At 44.5% G+C, this 11,197-nt stretch overlaps 1 protein-coding gene and 1 non-coding gene across 2 annotated transcripts; both read left to right on the top strand.

Moving 5' to 3' along the window:
- Positions 1 to 183: 183 nt before the first annotated feature.
- On the top strand, positions 184 to 3,419 carry LOC119911624 (PRELI domain-containing protein 1, mitochondrial-like; the record flags this gene model as incomplete). The annotated part of the gene is given in 5 exon segments (XM_038730560.1): positions 184 to 322; positions 579 to 804; positions 1,543 to 1,656; positions 2,294 to 2,372; positions 2,517 to 3,419. Coding segments are annotated over 5 exon segments (633 nt in total). The 3' UTR covers positions 2,639 to 3,419.
- On the top strand, positions 1,011 to 1,082 carry trnag-ucc. The gene has a single exon. It is a non-coding gene; the product is annotated as a tRNA-Gly (tRNA).
- Positions 3,420 to 11,197: the final 7,778 nt, after the last annotated feature.

The following is an 11,197-nucleotide window of genomic DNA, read 5'->3' as shown; positions in this document are numbered from 1 at the left end:
CTGCGCTCTGCAAACCACTGCAGCACAGCTTCATTTCCCAGTGCAGCAGAAATTAACACTTATAAACAAAACAAAACAGTTGTTGGTAAACATGGGAATAGTAACATTAACAAAACAAATATTCTGCCTGAAGAGACTTTGGAAACATGTACAAAATGTATCTGTGCCTGCCTTTTCCTGCAGCTCCTGAATGACTCGGCCGTGAGCTCTCTGTGTGTGTGTGTGTAGACATGGGGAGGCATTTCCACAGCGAGGTCGACATTAACAGTCCATGGCATCAGGTGCTGGCCGCCTTCTGGCAGCGCTACCCTAACCCATACAGGTAACACACGTTTGTACCCTCACTGACAGAGAGCGTCCCCGTGTCCCGTGGTGGTTCTGTCCTGACCCCCCGTTCTTAGCTGGAAAACATTCCTCCTCCACCCTTTGCACCCTGCAGTTCTAGGTTTATCTGTGAAAGTATCACTGAGAATAATGTTAGGGTCAGATTCAAACTGAGACATCCCACAAATATTATTTATTTACACACACACACACACTGTGGCTCTCTGTATAATCTGTATGTGTTTGTGTATCAGCGCCCACGTCCTCACAGAGGACGTCCTGTACCGCGAGGTCACCCCCAGCAACCACCTGTTATCACGGCGACTGCTGACCAAGACAAACCGGCTGCCGGGCTGGGCGGAGCGCGTGTTCCCCGCTCACATGGCCCGGGCCGTCTACGTGCTGGAGGACTCCATCGTGGACCCGCAGACGCACACGTTCACCACCAAGACCTGGAACCTGAACCACAACACGCTGATGGTCAGTTTACTTTAACGGTTAACTAACGGAAATCACCCGCAAATCAGAGCCGCTCACCTCATTTTTCCATGTTAGACCAGTAACATTAGCCGCTGACTGAATCTGACTTTAGTAACGTATAAAATTAACGCATGCGTTTATCAATATGGCCTCTACACCTCGCTGTTATCTGTAAAGCATCAGGGTATCAGAGGGTGGTCGTACAAGCGTTGGTGGTATAGTGGTTAGCATAGCTGCCTTCCAAGCAGTTGACCCGGGTTCGATTCCCGGCCAACGCAGTCATTTTTTGCAATTCATCTCAATCTTTAGACTTCACTCCCCATTCATTTCTATGAGGAACAGGGTTTAAAATACTCACTGCTGGTTCAGTTTGATCACGAGGCTCTCCGACCTCCAGCCAGGCGGTGGGACTGACCTCATTCAGGAAATGTTGATATTTATATTCTTGTTCATGTGACTGCGTGGCCACGTAATGGAAGCAGCAGAGAAGGAGGGACGCTGCGTGGCTTTGTAGAGGGCGGTGATAGTAGACATCCACTCCTGATCCATTCGTGGTGCCTTCACTGACATTACAGGCTGCTGTGTTTGACAAAGTCAGCGTACGCTCCCCTCTGAGGAACAAGGCACTTGCTTGTGTACACTGGCAGTTTTGAAAGCTAACCGATTAAAGATCGAATGTTAAATTTGTTCCCACATTCGAGCTGTAGTTTGACAGTGTGTGCTGGCTCTCTCTCTCAGACGGTGGTGGAGCGCTGTGTGTTTGAGGAGGACGGCAGTCGGCCATCTTGGACCAAACTCAGGAGGGAGGCCTGGATCCTTTCGGCCGTCTGCGGCCTGGCCCGGCCTATACAGGTGCGCGCACACACACACACACACACGTTTCTCTCTTTCTGTCTAAAGCCAAATATCAAATATGGACGCTTGGTCAAGACCCCTTGGCGTCACTTTTTAACACCCTGTGTTAAAAGGTTTTGGATGCGTAGGTCTCCGTAGTCAAGTTGGCAACAATAAATAAGCAACTTTCAAAATTAAAGTATAAGTTAATGCTGTGAAATGGTTGCAATTTGGTTTGGTTTAGGAAAATATCATGGTTTGAGTTAAGATAACTTTAGTTACGAGACTTTACTTATGTAAGTTAAGTCACGTTACTTGCCGAACTTACGTAACCTACGTCACAAATAAAAACCTGGGGAGAAGCTAATGTTGACTTTATCTCCAGATCTCCTTCATGCGAGTCCGGTTTCTGACCCAACGTCCACCCTTACCACCTCCTTACTCTGACTTTTCTGTTAAATATCCGTTTAAATATGACGCTACAGGGCTTCCCTTAGTATGTTCAACTATGACGCTACAGGGCTCCCCAGTGCGTCACAAACTGACGCCAACGGGTCTTGACCACGCCTCCATATGTGACGACTTGGGAGTAAGAACGACATAAAGACATAAATGCTGTCTGAATGGGGTTTAACTGTCCGTCTCTCTCTGGCAGGAGTTTGGTCTCGCCCGGTTTAAGAGTAACCAAGTCAAAGCCATGAAGGGGCTGGAGTTCGCGCTGTCCAAGATACAGAGTAAGAGTACTAGACTTGTGAGGACTGTCTGTAACATGCGTTCTCTAGTCGCCACTGAAATAAACACTGATCCTCACAGAGGAAGCAGTAAACACACACTGAATAACAAAAAGGTAAACGTAGCTGTTGTCTTATAAACTGCAGCTGAGGCCACCCCTCATCTCCATGGCGACCAGGGTGAGTCGTCAGAGAAGCACAAGCCCCCGCCACCACCACCAACACAAGCCACGCCCACCTCTTCCCAGAAGCCCAAGCAGTTCGTCTGAACTTCCTCTGCCGTAACAGTAGAAAACCTGCACCTATTGATCGGACTAGTCGATACAGAGGGGGCGGGGCGTCACGTCACCCTCAGCCGTGATTGGTCGGAAGCGACCAATAGAGAACAGCTTTTAAATGTGACTGAAGCGGAGCGGAAACTAATTGATGTTAGCTGCTGTCAGTTGTCGTCTCCTGAAACACAATCGTTCCCAGAATTCCTTGGAACTGGTTTAAACTGTCTTAGTAAAAAAAACGTTTTTATTTTTTTATTTATTAACTGTGGTTTTTATTCCTTTTCAAGATGATTCTGTTGTATTTATTTACTTTGGGGGGTTAGTTCATGTGGAGTCAAAGTCTCACACCAGAGGTTTTGTTATTTGAGTGTGACCTTTGTAAGCAGTATTATTATAATCTTATTATTGTTGTTGTTATTCTGTTGAAGCTCTCCTTAGTTTTGTATTTTTTACATTTAATTTTTTACTTTGTTATTTTATAATATGTTTTAAATAATTTTAGTCATTCCACTAATATTTTCTTTGTCATTTAGCAGATGTGTCACTGGAAAGTCTTTCTTGCTGAATTTGTCTCTGTTATTTTCTGTATTTGTACATCAGTGGAAAATAGTTTGATTTCTGTACATGAATGTTGAATCAGATCAGAGCTGTTTAGTCTTAGATTGTTGTACAGATGCATGTTTCATGTGAACATTTCCTTCAGTCAGGAACCTGTTACCAGATTAGCTAAACAGGGTTTTCCTCAGCTCGTGATATTAAACTTTGAAGTTGTAATCCTTAAGATTTCTGTCCTTGTTTATTTGGCAGTGCGGTACGCAACATTCACTGCCACTGGAGCGCCAGCATCTCAGACCAAAACAAGTGGGCGCTACGACAGCTCACCAGACTCCATTGAGAAAAGCATTAATTTAACCTCACTGATCTTTGGACAACACACTTCATTCAAACTGGACAGAAAAAAAGTTTGTCTTTTCACTCTTTCAGCAATCACCAACTCTGGTTTACTTGAAATGAATCCTTAATTCACCAAAATATATACAGAACATATTTTGTATTAGTAAAGTTATGTGAGAAACTCTATGTTAACGCTTATGATTGGTCATAATAGTGATCACCATCTATAAAGAGGCTTTTTGTGGCTGTTTTTTCTCGCTTACGGCCATACCACCCTGAACACGCCTGAAGGTTGAAGCAGGAAGCGGCAGAGCGGTAATAGTGTGCCTTGAATCAAAACGTTTTTCATCATAGATATTATCCAACGGAGGTTAAAATCAAGGGCAACTGGACTTGGTTGAAGCTACTGGAAGACGTTTCGTCCCTCATCCAAAGGACTTCTTCAGTTCTGACTGACTGGCAGGGAAACTCAGCTATTTAACCTCAGTGGGGTCGTTGGCCCGGGTCATCGATACCGCTGGTTCGTTAGTGTTCCTTGTTGCTGTGACGACAGTCGTTACAGTCGTTAAGACTACCTGTGGCCGAGACTGAACGACCATCGTTGGTATCTTCACCTGAGGCCAATAGGTTACGTTTCCTTAAGTGATGAAAGGACAGCATTGTAAGTGGGGGATAAGTGGTGGCGTAGACCCCCTCCCCTGTTCAATGACGGCTTCTCAACACTGGTGTAGATGCTTCCTTGAACTGGACTGAAGAAGTCCTTTGGATGAGGGACGAAACGTCTTCCAGTATCTTCAACCAAGTCCAGTTGCCCTTGACTTTAACCTTCGTTGGATAACTATGACCTGGATGACTGAGAATCTTCATAGACATCATATATATTAGTTTTTTCGTCATTTTGGTGATAGATTTCGTTTGGAAAGAAGTTTGCGTTTATTATAAGCCTCAATCCCCCGACAGCTTTGCTGTTTTTCACTTTTTATCGGTCGGACATTATGGCAACAAACAACGGAACGGAAAAACTGCCGAGTAAAGACACGGACAGGTGGAATATGGGAGAAAAGGAAAGTGTGGAGAAAGACAGACAACCCGTGATTGACAGTAGACAGAGCAACGAGACGGATGAAGGCCAAGGAGCAAACGAAGAACGAAATCTGAACAGAGTGGCGTACGAGAGAAGTACGGAAGAGACTTGACGATGGAGGGAACGGCAAGAATTTCAATGATGGAAGTTTTGAAGGAGGTGAAGAAGAAGTGCGGAGAAGTGATCGGCTGCAGAGTGAGAGGTGAGAGGACGTATGAAGTCACAATGAAGGACGAGGAGGGACATAATCAGCACCGATATGGTGGTGTCCTTCATTAACCTGCCGGTGTACATGGAAGACGATAAGATTGTATCACGACTGAATGAGTGGGGAGTGAGGCAGATGTCGCCTCGGGGACGGAGATCGTTGACGGAACGAGGTTTTTAAAGGTGCGCTTCACTGAGGAGGTGCGCTCACTCCCGTACTCCACCAAGTTTGAGACTCTCAGAGGCACGGAGTATTTCCGTGTGATCCACGACAGACAGATGCGGGTGTGCAGACTTTGCATAAAACCGGGGCATGTCTTCAGAGATTGCCCCGAATTCAAGTGCTTCAGGTGCAAAAAAACAGGCCATTTCGCACGCGAGTGTGAGGAGGGGAGAGAGACCGAGCCGGAGACCGACAAGGAAGAAAGTAATGATACAATGGAGGAAGAGGAGGCGGCTGGAGGTGAGAACGATGAAGAAGATAGAGAACTGGAGCGGAGGTATCAGATGGACGGCGACAGTGAGGACGGCGTCATGGAGGAAGAGGAGGAAGAGAGGATTGGTCAGGCGGGAGGAGTCGAGACAGACGAGGAGCTGGCCGAGACTGAGGAGGAAAGACCGAGGGGGACAGGACAGAGGTGCTCAGAGAATCAGAGGGACGATGGAGAGACTGTGACAAAACAGAGGAGAAGAATGGATGGAAGAAGAGAGACGAGGAGGATCTGAGAATGAGACAGAAGTGGCTCAGAGACCGACAGCAAAAAGAAAGGCTGTAGGAGACAGAGCGGGAGGAGACAGGAATAAGGGACCGCGGTCTGGTATGTGATCACATCACATTAACCTCATTATTAATTTTGTTCAGCACCACATTTGTGTAAATTCTGTTGTGTTTGATCAGGAAGTCATTGTTCTCACACTCTATGCTATTATATTTAATGTTGGCATTTGACCATATTTTCTTCACATCCATATCCACAAACACTCTGCTCCAAACTTTCTCTGCAGCCGGCTCCTTTAACACGTCAACAATCAACCATCTGTACACTTTTTTCACATTCATGCTCTCCATTTTACATTTCTTCCCATTCTCCACTCTATACCACTCAGGCATACGTCCCTCTCTATTGCTCACACTCACCCTGTCGATGCTAGTGGTCCACTCCAAAGGTATACTTGCTTTGATCCTCTCGTATATTTTTTGTACCTTCTCTCTGTTTTCCATTCCCTCCAACTCACACACAGCATCATAGATGCAGTTCCCCCTTAGAAACCCAGGGATCACCTCGTACATGATGTCCTTAATTTGCTTGATCCCCCCTTCCATAAATTTAGGCTCATACAGCGTTTTCCCATTGTGTTTAACTCTTTCATTTAAGAACAGTGGTAAATTCACAAACAGTTGTGGACCTTCACATTCGTACTCTACCTTTGGTAAAAACCTCCTCCACGCCTCAAACAGCTCTCTATAAAATCCTGGTATTCCTACTGTCATTGACTGTTTGAAGCCCATGTACCACCCGTACTCCCCTATACCTCCCACATCTTCTACGTATTTCTTCAGCAACTCCTGCCACCCGTAGCTCCATCGGCCCACCAAATATTTTTTCACAGTCTTTATTCTCAGAGCTGCCTTTTTTATTTCAAGGTCCATCAAATTTAGCCCTCCCTCCCAGCTTTTCCCCACTAATGTTTTCTGTGCAATTTTTACTCCCTTTCCCTCCCAGATAAAGTCGCAGACAATTTTGTTCAAATCAATCATTACCCACTCTGGCATTTCAAGTACATTCATCACATATACACACACTGACAGCAACAAGCTGTTTACCACAATTACTTTCCCTTTTAGTTTCAACTTCCTTGCTCTCCACCTTCCACACACAGTTCTTATTTTGTTAATCACCCCGGTCCAAGTGGCATCTGTCGCCTCCTTACATTACACCCCCAAATGTACTCCCAACACTTTCATATACCTTTCCTCCACCCTTAACCCTACGTCCACTCTCTCTGTCCTACCTATACATTATCTCAGATTTGTCTTTATTTAGTTTTGCACCTGCTGCTCTCTCATATTTCTCCACCAGTTCCAATACCCTTTTAACACTATCCACGCCCTTCACCGTGATTGTTGTGTCATCCGCATATTGATTTATAAAACGCACACCCCCCCGTATGGTAGTGTAATACCTTCCACCCGCGGATCCCTCTTGATCAACGAAGCTAGGGGCTCTACTGCTATCGCATACAGTAATGCTGACAGGGGACAGCCCTGCCTCACCGACCTCCCTATCACAAACCTATCCGTTAAAACTCCATTCACCTTTACACAACTCTTTGCGCTCCCGTATAATCTTCTCACCCAACCCACCAATCTCTCCCCAAACCCAAACCTCTCCAACACCCTAAACAAAAAATCATGCTCCACCCTATCAAATGCCTTATTCCAATCCATCCCCACCACGACTCCTCCTCTCCCGTCCCTCTTCATATATTCTATTACATCTCTAACTGTACCTACTGTATCCGCTATGTCCCTGCCCGGTATGCTGTAGCTTTGCGTTGGTTGAACCACCTCTCCCGCCACCCTCTTCACCCTATTTGCTAAAACTTTGGTCAGTATTTTATAATCCACATTCAGTACGCTGATTGGCCTATAATTTCCTAAATCCAGTTTACTTCCCTTTTTCTTATATACTATGGCTATAACGCCCTCTACCATCCTATCCTGTACCACTCCTGTCCTCTCTATCCCCTTAAACACCTCCACTAGAATTGGTGCGATCTCAGTTTTGTATGCTTTGTAAAGTTCTATCCCATCGCTCCCCGGACTCCTCCCACTACATAATCCTTCTATCGCCTCTGAAACCTCTTTCACATTTATATCCATATCACACCATTTCTTGTCCTCCATACTCAGGCTACCTTCCACACTGCTTAACACTTCCTCTATACTTTCCTCTTCTACTCTCCCCCTCTTATACAACTCTCCATAAAACTCCTGCACCCTCTCCAGTATCTCCACAAAGTCCGCTGTTACTTCTCCCTCTTTATTCTTGATCTCATGTATGTATGTCCTACTCTGCTTACTTTTCTCTAAACCTAGGAAAAACCCAGTGCACCGTTCACCCTCCAATGCATATTTTGCTTTACTCCTCAAGATTGCTCCTCTACACTTCTCCCTCTCATACCTCTCTAACTCCATCTTTACCTGTATATATTTTTCCATACTGTATCGCTCATCATCCTCCGCTCTACTCAACTCCTCCCTCAATCTTTCTCTCAACATCTCCTCCTCCCTCATCATTTTCCGCTTCCTTTTCTTACCATACCTAATACTAATTGATTTAATTTTATCCTTCATCTTCTCCCATCTCTCACCTATATTATCATCCACCCTGTTATTCGCTATGTGCTCCTGCCTTTTCTCATTCTCTCGATCTAGAAGCTCTCTAATCTGTTGCTCATATTCTCCCTCTCACCTCTCACTCTGCAGCCGATCACTTCTCCGCACTTCTTCTTCACCTCCTTCAAAACTTCCATCATTGAAACTCTTGCCGTTCCCTCCACCTCCACCTCCATCGTCAAGTCTCTTCCATACTTCTCTCTCACTCCTCCTCGCTCTTCTCCGCCACTCTTTCTGTTCAGATTTCGTTCTTTGTTTGCTCCTTGGCCTTCATCCGTCTCGTTGCTCTGTCTGCCGTCAATCACGGGTTGTCTGTCTTTCTCCACACTTTCCTTTTCTCCCATATTCCGCCTGTCCGTGTCTTTACTCGGCAGTTTTTATGTTCCGTTGTTTGTTGCCATGATGTCCGACCGATAAAAAAACTTGACAGCAAAGCTGTCGGGGGATTGAGACTTATAATAAACGCAAACTTTTTTCCAAATGAAATCTATCACCAAAATGACGAAAAAACTAATATATATGAAGAAAAACGTTTTGATTCAAGGCACACTATTACCGCTCTGCCACTTCCTGCTTCAACCTTCAGGTGTGTTCAGGGTGGTATGGCCGTAAGCGAGAGAAAGTGCCACAAAAAGCCTCTTTATAGATGTTGATCACCATCATGAACGCTCATAAGCGTTAACAGTGGCGGCTGGCCAATTAGAGGGTGCTAGGGCGCTGCCCTCCCTAGTGGTGGAAAGTGTTTTGATTTTCCTTTTTAAAATGAACATTTTTTAAATAAATAGTAATTACTTTTTTAAGCATATGTGTGTTTAAAATGCACAATGATGTGTAAAATATAGGCTAAATAATTATGTTTTGGGGTGAAATTAGCTTCCTGCTCATCCACTGATCCCATCTGGGGCGCTACATATATCGCCCAGGCAGTACAGCAGTGCAGGCAATAGCTGACACAAAATATGCACATACCAACATAAATTAAGCCAATCAGCGTCCTCGAATCTGATGTCTGAAGGGCGCTACAGGATTCGCCCGAATCCGCGTTCCAGAACGGTCGGAACTGGTAAATATGCAAGTTGAAATATCCAACTTTCAACCTAGATGCATGGTGGTGCATGAAGCTGAAAGTCAAATAAAACATGGCTGACCGTAACAAACTCTTTGTCAAGTGTACACCTTTTTATATACAGTCTATGGTGTACACTCAGTTGTACGGTGGCTCACAGGGCTCAGTGAGGAATATTTTTTTGAGGACTATGAATTTTTTTTTGAGGACTACTTTGCGTTAGTTCGCAATATGTTTTGCGTTAGCTCGCAATATGTTTTGCGTTCCCTCGCAATATGTTTTGCATTACCTCGCAATATGTTTTGCATTTCCTCGCAATACTTTGCCGTAGCATCATGAACATTTAGCCTATAGGCTAGTGAGCGGACAGTATTGCATAATGTGAGTTGCAAGGTCTTGATCCACATACTGAATAATAACGAAATGCCGTTTCTTGCGGTCCAATGTGCTAAAAACAGTCACAATAGCCTATTCAACTTACAAGACACAAAATAAAAAATAGACATGCTGGCCAGCCAAAAGAAAGAATGGCATTTATTGTTTAATGCAGCAGTCATTAAACCAACGTTACTTTGAATCATTTGTGATTTTTAATGCATCTTCAGTAGCTTATTTTTTGAGCTTTTCACTATTAGTCAGGCCCGCACAAATAAGATGGTAATTTACAGTATGACACTATACAGACAGCTGATCTGTATACTCTCAGGGGAGTGAGAATGGCATGCAGGGCTGGAGCATTAGTGCGAAGTGCGTAGCCTAATAGAGCAACCCCAAATCTGAAGTATGTTCACCTGTATAGCCTATTTCTAACCTATTTAAATAATAGCAGCATCAGAAGTAGGCTACTTAACATTAGCGGAGCCCTGATGGCTACAAGCTTCTGAAATATAAGCCAGCAGCGGGAGCAGCCTAATAACAGTCGGCTATGTAAACAGTGTGGAAGTGCCGTAGCAGCGTGAACATTTAGCCTATAGGCTAGTGAGTGGACAGGATTGCATAATGTGAGATATGTAGCCTCCATATGAGGTCTGACATGTAGGAAACAGTGTCCATCCACTTTGACTGTTTAAGCACCAAGCATCACCGATGTAAACACAGAATCCGCTTCCTCTCATCTCGGCGGAGCCTTGTTCTCTGACAGAACACGGTGTGTCCGCTGCAGGCTCCAGGACATTGATGGGGCAGGTCTGTGGAAAGATGTCGGCTTAACAGTCTTCAATTTTCCGGTGTCTGGCAGCATGAGTCCCATCTCCTCCAGACCGGACATTTACCGGGAGCAGCCTTACGTCCAAGCTGGGCCAGCATGGCTCTATCACGCTGTCTTCCCTCTCCTCTGGAGCGATCACCCGCAGTGGTGCCTGGTCCTTTTTGATTAAAGCCTACATAAATATGCCTATTGAGCAGTAGCAGGCTACTATATCAACATAGGAAATTCTCCGTTCAAAGTAAAATTCATATTGAGAGGGAACGCAAAACATATTGCGAGGTAACGCAAAAGTAGTCCTCAAAAAAATATTCCTCACTGAGCCCTGGGAGCCACCGTACAGTTGCACCCTCAGCACTGCCCTTGGTGTTAATTATAATTATGGCCATTTTAATGAAAAGAAGTGACTGAAGTGGTCATACTCAACATTACACTCATAATGTTTTCAAATATTTTGATGACTTAGCCTAAATGATTCTTCAGCCACCTAGCAACATATTTCTACATCAATTTACATGCAGAACATGTTTTACTATATGATAGTATTTTATACTTTTAATTAAATAAATACAAATATGCTTTTATGTTGGCTTTTAGTTTATAGTTTACCATTTACAATGTGTGCTTCCGTGGGAACTGCCTTTGTTGTGTGACGTCATTCAGCTGCTATTCCTGAAGTCGGGGTACATTTTTTATTT

Source organism: Micropterus salmoides, unplaced genomic scaffold (assembly GCF_014851395.1).
Source record: "Micropterus salmoides isolate LMB-PRFRI ecotype aquatic unplaced genomic scaffold, ASM1485139v1 Ms_hic_scaffold_2, whole genome shotgun sequence".
Lineage (NCBI taxonomy): Eukaryota > Metazoa > Chordata > Actinopteri > Centrarchiformes > Centrarchidae > Micropterus > Micropterus salmoides.
Note: the sequence above shows the minus strand (reverse complement) of the source record. Positions and strands in the feature narration are given on the sequence as shown.